Genomic DNA, 14756 nt, shown 5'->3' on the forward strand with positions numbered 1-14756 from the left:
CCCCGCGGTGCCTGGTCCCCGCCCTGCTGGGGGCGCCAGCACTCCCCAGGAGGGACGTGGGGTGGCCCGTGTCCGGGCAGGCAGAACCCCGTGGTGCCTGGTCCCCGCCCTCCACGCAGGAAGTGCTGCGGACGGGCAGGAAGGATGGAGTGACGGCCACCTGCAGCTGCCGCTGAGTTGGGAAAACTAAACAATGGGAAAACGTGAACTATTTTTGGTCAGGAGTTGCTTGTGTCTGACCCCAGGAGCAGCTGGGACACCCGGCCTGTCCAGACCCTGAGACAGCCCTCCAGCAGTGGCTTCCTAGGGGGAGGCCTTCCGGTGCTCATCACAGTGAGATGTCAGCTCACAGAGGCTCCAGGGGAAGCATGCTGACCCTGTCACTTAGCAGGGTTTTAAAATGAGATGGAGGCCCTGGCTCGGTGGCTCGGTAGCTAGAGCTATGGACATGTGGGGTTTGATCCCTGGTGGGGACACATAGGAGAAGTGACCATCTGCTTCTCTCCCCCCCCCTTCTCCTGCAGCCATGGCTCAGTTGGTTTGAATGTGGCCCCAGGTGCTGAGGATAGCTCAGATAATTCAAGCATCGGCCCCAGACAGGGCTTGCCAGGTGGATCCCAGTCAGGGCACATGCAGGAGTCTGTCTTTCTATCTCCCCTCCTCTCACTTGAAAATTATTTTTAAAAGTGACATTGATCAGGATACTAGAGCCAGCCAAGAAGTTTGATTACTTGTGAGTGATGGCTGTGGTAGAAAACTGGTCTTATTACCAAAGAGCTGGCTTGTGAGGACAGGGGACAGAGCGAGTCTCATGCCCACTTTCTCGTCTCTAGCCCCATCCCCGTGCCACCCATGAAAATGGAACGACTTCACTTAAGAAGTCGATGCTTCTGCTTGATCTCATCCTTTAAAATGTCAGCCAGCACTTCAGAGAGCCGTAATCCAAGTGGGAGTGGCCTCAAACTGTCCTACAATCGAGGGACCCTTCAGTCCTCGGGGCCGAGAGGAAGATATCCACGTTGTTCTGACACTTAGGGGAGCAGTGCTTTTATGTGAGACAGTCCCCACGCCCCTCAGTCTGACTTCCTGACTCCGCTGTTTACTTCTTCAGACAGACTGTTTACTGTAACAGGATGATGACATGTCTTCTTATTCTAAAGCGCTATCCTGATGAACTTTTGTCATCTCTGTGGACATGCGTATAGAGCAGAGAAAATGCATTTCATTATTATATATATATATTATAATACAGTAATACGATATGGTATCATAAATGTACTGTGGGTGTATAAACAGGAGCACTGACCAGTTTGGAGTCCACAGGTGATTCTGAATTCCCTGGGGAACTTTCCCGCAGAACCTTGAATTCACCTGTTACTGTGATTGTGTTTTCAGGGTTGGGCATATTCTCTTGCTTTCTGTTCACTTAATTTTGCATTTTTCTGGGGTACCCCTCAGTGACCTTAACAGGCAAGTTGTTCCACGGGCTCAACAAGAACGCGGGGTCCCTGCTGCCCTGCCCTGCCCTGGGGGGCTGCTCCCAGAACCACCTCTCGACTCCTCTGCTGTTTCTCCAGACGCCCGATCCCTCGTGTACGGGTTCCAGCACCAGTCGCTCACCCACCGACTCCCCGGGAAGGGGTGGAATCTCCACAGGGTCGTTCTCCGTCCTTCCTGCGTTCTGGGACTGGCTGTCCACACCCCTGAGGACTGGGGGAACATGGCTGCCCCCTGGGGTGGCGGCGTCTGGGCTGGACTGCGGGATGGACACACTGTCACCACCCACCTGTCAGCCTCGCCAGCTGGTCTCTTCTTGCAGAGACACCTGGGGCCTCTGGTCCCTGCCAGGCGCCCGGAGCCCCTGCCGGCCCTCCTGGCTGGCTCTCCCTCGTGTCTGTCCATCACCTGCCCGTGGCCGGCCCCAGGCGGGGCTGCTGCCTCCTGCTGTCCCCTCTTTGCTGGGGGGGGTTGTCCTCCAGTTTGCCCAGCTCACGTTAGCCAGGTTTCAGGAGGTGGAGGGAGCAAACCAGTGTTCAGTCTGCTGTCTTCAATCGTCACGCCTCAGTCCTCGGTCAGCCTTGCTGTTGTATTGTGTTTCATCGACAAAACTGACATCAGCTGCAGCATTTAATGCCATATATAACCCCAGTCTTTCAATAAAGTAGTTCTTAGGAGCTGGGCCGACAGACTTGGGAGGAAACCGGTTGTGTGACACCCAGACGAGAACTGGAGAGGCATCCCAGCAATGCGAAGTATTCCGGATTTGGGCTGCAAAGAATGTCCTAAAAAATTGCTAGCAGATCGGTTTCACCTCGCTCTGGGGCCTTCTCGGAATATGAGGTAAGTCTGAGGTAAGTCATTTCCCCGTGGGGACAGCGGTTTGGGACCTGAGGGGCCCTGTGTGGCTGCTGTGGGGCGGCCGGTGTTCCAGTGTTGCTCTCTGGCTGCACGGCTGTTCGAGTCACGATCCACGAGTTTTTCTGAACGGATAGTTTACTTCACAGTCAAGTGTCGAAGCAAAGGCATCAGCAGTGCAGTGCGACTTTCTCTGGAAACTTCTCACGGGTGCTTTCTGGTGGCCCACAGGAAGTTGTTATTTATTATTTCTGAATATCATGAAAGTGCCGTGTGTGGGTCGGAAGTGGAAGTGTTAGGTGGGGCTCCCGCTGGTTTTCTCTGGTGAGGCTGCTTTCTCCCCTTGCAGGCAACCTGGCAGGCCTCCTGTGAGAGTTTCTGTGAATTGATGGCTATTCACATGCCTGAAACAAGTAAGGTTAGCCTGACCAGCTGGTGGCACAGTGGGTAAAGCGCTGCACTGGGACGCAGAGGACCCAGGTTCGAAACCCTGAGGTCGCCAGCTGGAGCGTGGGGTCGTAGACATGACCCTGAGGTTGCTGGCTTGAGCAAGGGGTCACTCGCTCTGCTGGAGCCCCCAACCCCCATCAAGGCACATATGAGAAAGCAATCAATGAACAACTAAGGAGCCGCAACGAAGAACTGATGCTTCTCATCTCTCTCCCTTCCTGTCTGTCCCTCTCTGTCCCTCTCTGTGTCTCTGTCACACACACACACAAAAAAAACAAGCAAGTTTAAAACCACAGAAATCACAGGGTTCAATAACTGACTTTAGGTCCGAAAGGTAAGCCTTTGCTTTGCTCTGGGTGTTGGGCCCGTGGACCTCCCATCGGTCACTGAGGGTCACGGGAGGCCGGGTCTCAGCAATTGGGACAGGGGGGCTCTGGTTATCTACGGGAGTAAGTCTCGTCCCACAAACTGGACTTGCTCAGAAATGACGGCAGCACGGGGCACTGAGGCTGATCCCCGGGCTGTGGGGGGTGTGGGGAGCCGCGGCAGGAGCAGGGTGGGGGCCAGCGGCTCTTGCCCTGGGTGCCCCGGGGGGACAGCACCGCAGGGGCACAGGGCCTGGCCTGAGGGGGTTTGGAGGGAGCGAGCTCTGGGCTGAGGGAGGCCGCAGACGCTGAGCCCGGATTGGCTGCACCGCAGGGGCACAGGCCTGCCAGGGGCAGGTGTGCGGGTTGTGGACGGCACGAGAGGACCTGTGGGGGCTAACGTCCACGGGGTGGGGAGCGGGAAGAAGGGAGAAGAGGACCGGCCGGTTTCAGCCGAGATGAAACCGAGCCAGTGGCTTCCCTTCCCCCACGGCCGACAGGCCCCTCAGGTCCCTGCTCGGTCCTTGGGGATGCTCATGACCACCCCCTCCCTGCACGGCAGAGGCCACTGTGTTTAGAGGGCACTGTGCCCTTGGTCCCAGTTTCACTGAGCTACAACGGACACGACACTGGATGAATGTCTGTGTACATGATTCGATACTTTGTGTCACAGCAGGTATGCTTGACATACGTCAGCACCTGTAGACACTGTGATGAGAACTTTTAAGAGGAACTCTCAGCAGCTTCCAAGGACATGATGAAACATTGTTAACTTCAGCACCCTGCCGCCCGCCCCGCCCGTGAGGGCCCCAGGACTGGTTTGGTTACAACAGGAAATCGGAACCTGACCTGTCACTCACCTCGTCTCAGCCCCGTTCCACCCACGGCTCGACGAGCTCGGTGTCTGTAGCTTGCTTGTGAGGTCACACGTGTTTGTCCTGCTCTGAGGTCACGGGGAAGGCAGGCGGGCTTGTGTGGGTCTCCCGTGGGTGCCTGGAGGGATGTGGGAGTCACATGCGGGTCGGGTCCCTGGTGGGCGCGTGCCACCTGGCACAGGACGGGGCGGAGGTCATCCCTGGGGCCCTGGCCATCTGGTGCCCGGAGAGTGAGCTGAGGGCCTTCTGGCCGAGGCTCTGGGGAGAGGGCCAGGCAGGTGTCCGAGCGAGCGGGCGGGCGGACGGCACACTGCGGACGTGCTGGGACGCTGTCTGCGTCCAGGCGGGGCCCGGGGCGAGGAGAAGCGCGTGCAGACGACCCGGTGCTGGCTGTCCGGTGCTCTGACTGTGGACGAAGAGGGCTGGTGACCAGGAGAGCTGGGCGCGCTGGACGCTGAGTGTTGACGAGGGGAACCGGTGGTGGCGGCGGGGAGGAGGGTCGAGGTGGGCGGGAAAGGCGAGCGTGGACAGAGAAAGCCGAGGATAGACACCTCTCCCGACCTGCACGTGAGAGCCAGGATGCCGGGAGAAGGTCCTTATCGCGCGGGTCAGAGCCGGTGTGAGGCCCTGGCCTAGGGAAGGGACTCCCAGGGGGAGGGGACACCAGACCTGTAGGCAACCCCCCCGACCGCACAGCCCCCCCACACACACAGTGCCCCAGGCGAGCACTGCTGCCGCGTCAGGCCACCTGCCGGTGACGGAGCCCCGCGAGGCCCCTCTCCTTGGGGACCCGCGGCGTCACCGGCCTGGAGCTGTTCTCGCGAACATGGAACCCCAGGTCTGTCCCCATGACCCCTCCTCGGGCCACAGCGCGGAACCCCAGGTCTGTCCCCATGACCCCTCCTCGGGCCACAGCGCGGAACCCCAGGTCTGTCCCCAGGACCCCTCCTCGGGCCACAGCGCGGAACCCCAGGTCTGTCCCCAGGACCCCTCCTCGGGCCACAGCGCGGAACCCCAGGTCTGTCCCCAGGACCCCTCCTCGGGCCACAGCGCGGAACCCCAGGTCTGTCCCCAGGACCCCTCCTCGGGCCACAGCACGGAACCCCGGGTCTGTCCCCAGGACCCCTCCTCGGGCCACAGCGCGGAACCCCGGGTCTGTCCCCAGGACCCCTCCTCGGGCCACAGCGCGGAACCCCGGGTCTGTCCCCAGGACCCCTCCTCGGGCCACAGCGCGGAACCCCGGGTCTGTCCCCAGGACCCCTCCTCGGGCCACAGCACGGAACCCCGGGTCTGTCCCCAGGACCCCTCCTCGGGCCACAGCACGGAACCCCGGGTCTGTCCCCGTGACCCCTCCTCGGGCCACAGCACGGAACCCCGGGTCTGTCCCCAGGACCCCTCCTCGGGCCACAGCACGGAACCCCGGGTCTGTCCCCAGGACCCCTCCTCGGGCCACAGCACGGAACCCCGGGTCTGTCCCCAGGACCCCTCCTCGGGCCACAGCACGGAACCCCGGGTCTGTCCCCGTGACCCCTCCTCGGGCCACAGCGTGGAACCCCAGGTCTGTCCTCAGGACCCCTCCTCGGGCCACAGCGTGGAACTCTGGGTCTGTCCCCGTGACCCCTCCTCAGGCCACAGCCCAGGTCCATCCCCATGACCCCTCCTCAGGCCACAGCAGGTGGTTGGACGGCAGCCGTGCTCACAAGGACCCAGGAGGACATGTGGTTTCCTCCCAGGTCTGCTGACCACAGCGCTGGCTCTCTGTGTTCTGGGGCAGAGTTGCCCGGCCCTCCGGAGGATGGGAATGGTCCCAAGGTCAGGGACCTGGTCAGGGGCCAGGCTCCGAGGCCATCCAGGGTCCAAGGCCTGGCTGGACTGAGCGTGGGCAGCTGACAGGGAACGGCCGGATGGAGATCGAGTTGGCGTTAGCACACTCAACGTGCGGGTCTCTGTGGTGGACGGCTGGCTCTTTGCTGGTTTACGGAAGGACACGCAGAGGGACGCGGGGGAGGGGGGGGGCTGCGTGGTGAAGAGACGCAGGGGCGAGGTGGGGGCGTCCCGACAGCAGCTTCTGTGCCCGTGGAGTCGCTGTGTGCCACTCCCCCGCGCGGAGACCTTCCGTAACCCAGACCCCGTGCCGCTGGGACTTCATGGGCCTTCCTCACGACCATGGTCACCTCCCCCTCCAACCCCCTCTGGTGCCCAGCGCCACCCCGGAGCCACCCACAGTCGCCTCCTCAGGACAAACACTCCCCTCTGGTGCCCAGCGCCACCCCGGAGCCACCCACAGTCGCCTCGTCAGGACAAACACTCCCGTCACCCAGGAAGCCCCTGGGACTCGGGATTGTCGGGAAGGAGAGCAGCCGGCTGTGTTGTGCACGATGTCACGTGTGGAACCACTGGGCTGTCAGAGGCACGAGGCCACAGGGAGGCGGGAACCAGAAACGCAGCCCCTTCACCTGGGTCTGCAGACGCTCCCTGGGGGCAGGCTGTGCCTGGTGACCCGGCCTGCACGCGGACTCTGCCGCACTGGCCACTTGGGTTTATGGAACTAAGGTCAGACTGCACAGGGCAGTCCAGCACAGAGTTGTGCCCACGGCCTCGTGCGGGAGCGGAGGCGGGAATACCAGTGACCCTGAGAGAAGAGCCCAGGACTGCACGTTGTGCTGTGGACAGGCTGGGCGGAGGGGGCACCTGGGCCTTGAAGGCACTGAGAATTAGAGCAGAAAAGAACCTTCTATCTAGATCACCTGCAAGAGTCCTGGCCCTCTGTTTCTTTGACCTTCCTTCCCAGACTTTGTTCCTGGTAGAACTGGGGCCCCGTGAGGAAGGGAGGCGTGGGGAGCACAGAGGGAGGGAGGGGTGTGGGGGGAAGTGTGTGGGGGGGGTCCAGCCTGCGTGAAGACGGACACAGCCCTGCTCGCCCTCCGTGCTCTGTGCTCAGCCTGCCGGGCTCCAGAGAGCCTACGCGCCCACCCTCTCACACGAGGCCTCCCATCCATTCTGGCCCCCCCCCCGCGCCATGCTGGCCCCCCCCCCCCGCGCCGTGCTGGTCCCCCCCGTGCTGTCCCATCCCGTTCCCCCCCCCGCGCCGTGCTGGTCCCCCCCGTGCTGTCCCATCCTGTTCCCCCCCCCCCGCGCTGTGCTGCCCCCCCTCTCGCGCCGTGCTGCCCCCCCCCCCCCCCCCCCCCCCGCGCCGTGCCGGTCCTCCCTGCGCTGTACTGGTCTCCTTGCCGGGCGCTGCCTTCCCTTCTGAAAACCCCCTCCGCCCACTGGAGAGGGGGCAGAGGCAGAAAACAGGTCCGCTGTTGTTGCAAGTGCTTGGAACAAAAGGGCCCCTGTGTGGGGCTGGACAATGCCTCCTCCCCTGCTGGACTGCAGCCCATCTGAACTGCAGCGGTGTGGGCTGCCCTGCTGGCCCGTCCCCCCTCTTCCCCCCCACCCCCCATCCCTGCACTGTCCCTTTGGCCTGCTCTCCACTGGCCATCCAAGGGGCGTGGACCATGCAGGGAGTAGAAGTATTTGGGACAAGCAGAAAAAGGGTAGCCGAAAAAGCAGCCTCTGTGCTCAGGACTTGGCGAGAGCCGCTGTCCCTGTCCACTGCTTCCCGGTGACCCTCTCCACCCACTGGCACTTCTGGTCCAGGTGCCGACCCTGGGCTGGGTTGCTGTCTCCACAGACACACCCCTCTGCCATTCAGGAAGAGATGGACTCCCAGGTGTCCGGGCTGAGGTGCAGACCCCGTGGTCTCCAGCACAGTGGGGGAGAGACGGGGTGCTGGGTTACCCAGCAGCCTCGTCATGGCCTGGACTGCCCCTGCACTGGTGGTCAGGGGGTTGGGCCAACCCAGGGGACGACTGTCTGTATTTTACCTGCCTCGCCATTTCCCCATCCAACGCATTCCTTTTTTTTTTTTTTTTTCTGTATTTTTCTGAAGCCGGAAACGGGGAGAAACAGTCAGACAGACTCCTGCATGCGCCCCACTGGGATCCACCCGGCACGCCCACCAGGGGGCGATGCTCTGCCCCTCCAGGGCGTCGCTCTGTTGCGACCAGAGCCACTCTAGCGCCTGGGGCAGAGGCCGAGGAGCCATCCCCAGCGCCCGGGCCATCTTTGCTCCAATGGAGCCTCGGCTGCGGGAGGGGAAAAGAGAGACAGAGAGGAAGAAGAGGGGGGAGGGGTGGAGAAGCAGATGGGCGCTTCTCCTGTGTGCCCTGGCTGGGAATTGAACCCAGGACTTCCACACACCAGGCCGACGCTCTACCACTGAGCCAACCGGCCAGGGCCCACATTTTTTTCTCTCGAGGGACACGGCCCTGTCGTTTGCTCCTGCTGGAATTTTTGCAAACGTGCTCTACAGGCAGGGGACACCATGCCAGTCTGTGAGGAGGGGGCACTGCAGCGTCCACTGGGAGCTTCCTGAGCCGCGGCCGGAGGAAGGTCCCCACTGGGAAATCGGGAAGACTTTGAAGTTGAGGGGGACGCTCAATGTGGGGCATTGCACAGGTGGCCAGCATGGGTGCTGACGTCCTGCAGTTCGGGGCAGAACCCCGGACGGCAAGCACTGGTCCCCCCTGCACTGCTGACCAGTGTCCCACTGGACCCTCACCTGAGTGGGACGCTCTTTATAGCTCTGGCATCTGGACGCCCAGTTCTGTCTTACCTGTGAGCACGTATATGGAGTCTCCGTGAGTGGAATCAGAAGAATTCTGCCGCACAGGGTGGCCCTCAGGGACCTGGAGAAGGGCCTGCGCCCTAGGCCGGACCTCGCGGTCTCCAGTTGTTTAATTTGAACAGCTCACTGAGGTGTAGTTGACACGTGATATACAGTGGGGCACTGAGGGGCACTGCTCAGTGTGCTTGGAGGACGACCGCACTGCAGTGTCACCACCGGCTGGACAGAGAGCCCCCCCCCCCCTCCCGCTCGGGCCACCCGCCCCGCCTCGCTGCTGCAGGGGGCTCATGCTTGCGGGGTTGTTTGTGTTTATGTTACGGCTTCGTAAGGATACGCAGAGGTCAGCTGAGTGGGAGGGTCCCCCACTGCGTGAACAGTGAGCGGTCAGCAGTGGCGCCTCAGAGTGCATAGGGACTCTCCTCAGGTGGCGGGAGGTGCTTCGCCAGGCATGCTGTCCCAGGCCTCCTCCCGGCGTCAAGCGTGGCCCCAGCTGGCTGCGCTGTCCCCTGGCAAGGGGGTGAGTGTGGGAGGCAGGCACCCATGCACAGCGGACAGGGAGCCCGCCAGGGGAGAGCCGCGCTGGGCCGGATGGGGAGGGAAGCGTATTTCACCTTTACCCCCCCCCCCCCGTACCCTCTGTCCAGCCTGTACTTCTGTCAGAGGGCAGACGATGCTTCCGAGGGCCTGGAGAGGCCAGAGGATGGGAGAGCCGGGTGCCCGTTGGGCTCAGAGCTCTGTGGGCACAGCCAGGGCACAGAGGGGCTCCCGCCTCCTCACACGGCACGCGTGTCCTTGCGTTGCTGAGGGCCCCTGCGGGCCCAGTGACTTCCCGGAGTGGTGTCTGCCACCCTGACCTCACGTGGACTTGTCTGAGCGGCACTGGGGTGAGGCCCCTGCTGACTCGTCTGCTGTCCCCGTTGACAGGCACTGGACCACTTAGCGAACAGCCCGCTGCTCTGGGCAGAGCGCCAGGCAGGTGTGTGTCCGCAGCGCACGTGAACTCCACGGCCGGTGCCGCGCTGGGACCGTCCTGAACCCGCCTCTGGGAGACAGCACGGGGCTCAGTGGAGATGTCCCGGCCCAGGGCGCCCGGCCTGGCTGTCGGCACACAGACCTGAGGCCAGGCTCCAGCGCCTGCTATGCTCATCACGGGACACACCGTCTGCTGAGGCTGCACATCTGAGAGCCACGCTCTCTCCCCTGGTGTCACCTCAACTGTAGTGACAGGGCCAGTGGGTGTGGCCACCAACCAGGGGCACACAGAAGTGGAACCGCTTCGCAACGTTGAGATTTACTGCAAGGACGCAGCTGATGGGGTGTGGAGGCTGCCTGTGAGGTCCGGAATCCAGGAGGTAGGCCACGACGGGGGGAAGCCTCCAGGAAGGGAGGCCACGGGCCTGGGGGGCAGAGTCCAGAGCCCTCAGGCTCGAGCTGAGTCTGCCTTCCGCAGGCAGAGCCTCTTGTGCAGGGAAGACTTCTGAGGGGTTGAACGGGGCTCACCAGATGGGCTACTAGAATCCAGCCGTAGTCACGATAAACAGAACCAGAGAGTCCCTAAAGGTTTGAAAATTGAACCTAACTTTTCTAAACATCCCCTGAGGTCAGAGGAATCAGAATGGAAACTCCCAGCTTTCCCACATCCGGACTCACAGACCATGGTGACAGCTGTGACGAGCTCTGGAATAAACCAGATGGATTTGGGTCTTAACACAGAGACTTCTCTCTGCCCCAGCCCCACCCGGCAGTACTGCCCTGGGGTCCCACGGCGTCCTTCCTGGTGGCTCTGAGCTTGGGGTCCTGTGGCCACGTGGCAATGTGGAAGCTGCACTTGCACTTATAGTGCTACTGTGTTGCTGCCACAGGTCCAAACAGCACCGTCTCTTGGTAAAACGTGATGACACAATGGCAGCTTCTTGATCTTGAGTTTTTATTTTTTTTATTTTTTTATTTTTTGTATTTTTTGTATTTTTTTGAAGCTGGAAACGGGGAGAGACAGTCAGACAGACTCCCGCATGTGCCCGACCGGGATCCACCCGGCACGCCCACCAGGGGGCGATGCTCTGCCCACCAGGGGGCGATACTCTGCCCCTCCGGGGTGTCGCTCTGTTGCAACCAGAGCCACTCCAGCGCCTGGGGCAGAGGCCAAGGAGCCATCCCCAGAGCCCGGGGCCATCTTTGCTCCAATGGAGCCTTGGCTGCGGGAGGGGAAGAGAGAGACAGAGAGGAAGGAGAGGGGGAGGGGTGGAGAAGCAGATGGGCGCTTCTCCTGTGTGCCCTGGCCGGGAATCCAACCCGGGACCTCTGCACACCAGGCCGACGCTCTACCACTGAGCCAACTGGCCAGGGCGATCTTGAGTTTTTAAAAACAAACTCTGAACCACCTACGAGAAACACCGATTCAATATGTTTTCTTTCTTCTGAAAAGAAAGAAAAAGATGGACACAGATTATGACTTGGCTTGCTGTGCACATGTTCTTTCCGGACACTACAGTGGGGCGTTCTACTTCTCCCTACTACACTCACCTGTGATCTTTGTTAGAACTCACATTTCCAGGTGGTTAGACGGAAGCTCAGAGACTTACACATCAAGCAGGAGTTTACAAGCCTCAGAAACCTAAACAGGATCCCCAAGCTAAGTCCACACCCCGGACTTAACCCATACATGATATCACATGTATTTCCTGCTTACTTCTGCCTATTTGACCAGGAAGCAGAACCGTTACCAGGATATTCTTGGGTGGCATACAGGAATGAATACCATTTGCCCCTTTACCTCTGTTTGCTGTGGCCATTAAGATAATTGTCTGGGTAGGAGACCTGAGGTTAAGATCCTCAAAGAGCCCTCCAAATAGAGACTAAAATAAGTTTTCTGATGTAAAAGTCACTGATAGGAAAGATCTGCTCTAGTAACTTTGTGGTGGGCTATCAGGTCTGAAATATATAGCATTTAAGAGTAGCTCAGGCCAGGCCTGTGGTGGCACAGTGGATAAAGCATCAACTTGGAATGCTGAGGTTGCTGGTTCGAAACCCTGGGCTTGCCTGGTCAAGGCACATATGGGAATTGATGCTTCCTGCTCCTCCCCCTTCTCTCTTTCTCTCCTCTCTAAAATGAATAAATAAAATCTTAAAAAAAAAAATAGAGGCCCTGGCCGGTTGGCTCAGTGGTGGAGTGTCGGCCTGGAGTGCAGGAGTCCCGGGTTCGATTCCCGGCCAGGGCACACAGGAGAAGCGCCCACCTGCTTCTCCACCCTCCCCCTCTCCTTCCTCTCTGTCTCTCTCTTCCCCTCCCGCAGTCAGGGCTCCATTGGAGCAAGGTTTGCCCAGGCACTGAGGATGGCTCTATGGCCTCTGCCTCAGGCGCTAGAATGGCTCTGGTTGCATCTGAGTGATGCCCCAGGTGGGCAGAGCATCGCCCCCTGGTGGGCGTGCCAGGTGGATCCGGGTCGGGCGCATGCGGGAGTCTGATCTCTGCCTCCCCGTTTCCAACTTCAGAAAAATACAAAAAAAAAAAAAGAAAGAAAGAAAGAAAGAAAAAATAGAGTAGCTCAGTCCCTTTGCATAAAAAAGAGCGTATGCTACCCTGGCCGGATTGTTCAGTTGGTTGGAGCATCCTTCTGAAGCACAGAGGTTGTGGGTTCAATTCCCAATCAGGGCACATGCAGGAATAGATGTTCCTGTCTCTCCTTCTCTCTCTCTCCCTGCCTCTCCCTCTAAAAAAAAGAAGCAAATGCTACTGTCAACATTGCTAAAATGTGGTGGCCCGTCTTTTATTTGCTAACCTTTGCAGTCTTTTATGTGTTAGCCGATGTACATTTCGGTCAGAATCTGCAGGAAAGAACTTCTCCTGAGCACAGGGGCTTCAGGGACACTTACAGTGGGAATTAGTTTTGTGACATTTAACTACTTTGCCTTTGTTGTGTAGGCCAAGTGAAGGTGTGCAGAGTGGTGACTTCAGTTACTCACAGCGTCAGGGACGTGGGCAGGAGGGCGAGGGTGTAGCACCTGTTGACCCCTCTGACTTGTGAGCAGGGGCCAGGGACCCTTCTTTAGTTGTGACTGTGGTTTCTCCTCTTCTTAGGGCCGCCTGTCTCAGGCTTCTCCGTGTTAGTAGTGAGTCACCCCTATTTGTGAAGGCCGGGCACGGGGGCGGCCTCGACCTCCGCTGCCCGGGGCACCGTCGCCCCCTGCCTGGCACGGGGGCTCTCCGGGCGGGCGGGGCGGGGGGCTGCGCCCAGAGAGGGGGCTGGGAGGCGAGGCGATGCCTTCGACGGTTCCTTCTGCTCTTCCACGCCACGGAGTGCGGCCGCCGGTGCTCACGGGGCAGGGACCTGGGAAAACGAGCCCCCGGAGAGCCCCGAACATGGCTGGAAATGTGTGAAATCGGTGCATTTCCTCCGAAGGCGCAGGACTCGGCGGGTCTGAGGGCAGCTGACCTTCCGACGAGTCAGGACGGCCCGGCTGGCAGGGCGGGTCCCGGAGGGAAGGGGCGGGTGCTGCCGGTGGTCGGTCCCGCGCCCCCTGCCCACGCGTGCGCGTCCCGCGGGGCTGAGCGCTGGGCCGCGGGGGTCGGAGGGGGGGGGGGGGGGCGCGGGCAGCCACGTGGCCTCTCAGGAATGCGCTGGCGCGGGGGCAGGGAGCGGCCAAGAAACGGGCAGACACTTCAGCCAATGGGCTTCTGGTGCCATCCAGAGCGGCCAATCACGATGCGGGGGCCGAGCTGCCCTCCCGTGGGCGGGGCCGAAGCACATCCCGGGCGGCGGACGCGGGGCGGGGAGAGGGGCGCTCGGAGGGACGGCGGCGGGGTCCCGGCGGCGTAAGTGAGTGCGGGCCGGGGCGGCGGGTCCTGGCGGGGTCCCGGCAGGGAGAGTAAGTGCGGGGCCGGGGCGGCGGGGTCCTGGCGGGGAGAGTGAGTGCGGGCCGGGGCGGCGGGGTAAGTGCGGGCCGGGGCGGCGGGGTCCTGGCGGGGTCCCGGCGGGGAGAGTGAGTGCGGGGCCGGGGCGGCGGGGTCCCGGCGGGGTGAGTGAGTGCGGGCCGGGGCGGCGGGGTCCCGGCGGGGTGAGTGAGTGCGGGCCGGGGCGGCGGGGTCCTGGCGGGGTCCCTGCGGGGTGAGTGCGGGCTGGGGCAGCGGGGTCCCCGCGGGGTGAGTGAGTGAGTGCGGGCCGGGGGCGGCGGGTCCTGGCGGGGTCCTGGCGGGGTCCGGCGGGGAGAGTGGGTGCGGGCCGGGGCGGCGGGGTCCCGGCGGGGTCCCGGCGGGGAGAGTGGGTGCGGGCCGGGGAGGCGGGGTCCTGGCGGGGTCCCTGCGGGGTGAGTGCGGGCTGGGGCAGCGGGGTCCCCGCGGGGTGAGTGAGTGAGTGCGGGCCGGGGAGGCGGGTCCTGGCGGTGTCCGGCGGGGAGAGTGGGTGCGGGCCGGGGCGGTGGGGAGCGGCTCCGCTGCGGGTGATCGCGGCCCAGGCGGCCCCCAACCTGGGTGAGTGCCCCGGTTTCCGCCGCGGGCGGTGCGGGGAGCAGGGCCAGGCGGCGGGTGCTGGGTGCGGGGCAGGTGGGGGGTCGGGCCTGCAAGCGGGGCCTCGGGCGGCGCTGAGCCGGCAGGTGTCTTCGCGGGAGCATCCTCTGTCCCCTCTACGGGCGCGGCCCTGGCCTCGGGGTGTGGGGCGCCCCGGTCGGCAGGTGCTCCTCCCAGCTGGCCTCTGTCTGCTGCTGCGGCCCCGAGGGTGCGGCGGACGCGGCGCAGTAACGGTCGTGGCCCCTGGTGGAGGTCGGAGGCGGCAGCTCAGGATCTGATGCAAAAGGCCACATCCCTTCAGTCACCGACTTTGCTGGGAGTGGAAAGTCCTCATTGGGATTTGTCCTTTTGTCTGGCGGGGCTCCAGCGGAGCGAGGTCGCTGTCAGGGGTCTGATGTCCTGCGGGAGGTGACGTTTCTGCTGCTCCCTTGTTGCCGGGAGTGTAGTCTGAACATCTCTTCTATGGGGAGTAACTCTTGTTAGAAGGAAAGGAGAGGTTAGTTAGCTCTGTGTGTCTTCTATATAAAACGTGCCCA

At 62.0% G+C, this 14756-nt stretch overlaps 1 protein-coding gene across 1 annotated transcript; it reads right to left on the minus strand.

Moving 5' to 3' along the window:
- Window positions 1-12821: 12821 nt before the first annotated feature.
- Window positions 12822-14513, minus strand: LOC136403407 (basic proline-rich protein-like). The gene is made up of 3 exons (XM_066382091.1): window positions 14341-14513; window positions 13420-14241; window positions 12822-13335 (listed from the first exon to the last, which is right to left on the minus strand). The coding sequence occupies exons 1-3, from the start codon at window positions 14511-14513 to the stop codon at window positions 12822-12824; spliced, it is 1509 nt and encodes a 502-aa protein (XP_066238188.1).
- Between the last annotated feature and the right edge of the window lie 243 nt (window positions 14514-14756).

The sequence above is a fragment of the Saccopteryx leptura genome, chromosome 4 (assembly GCF_036850995.1).
Source record: "Saccopteryx leptura isolate mSacLep1 chromosome 4, mSacLep1_pri_phased_curated, whole genome shotgun sequence".
Lineage (NCBI taxonomy): Eukaryota > Metazoa > Chordata > Mammalia > Chiroptera > Emballonuridae > Saccopteryx > Saccopteryx leptura.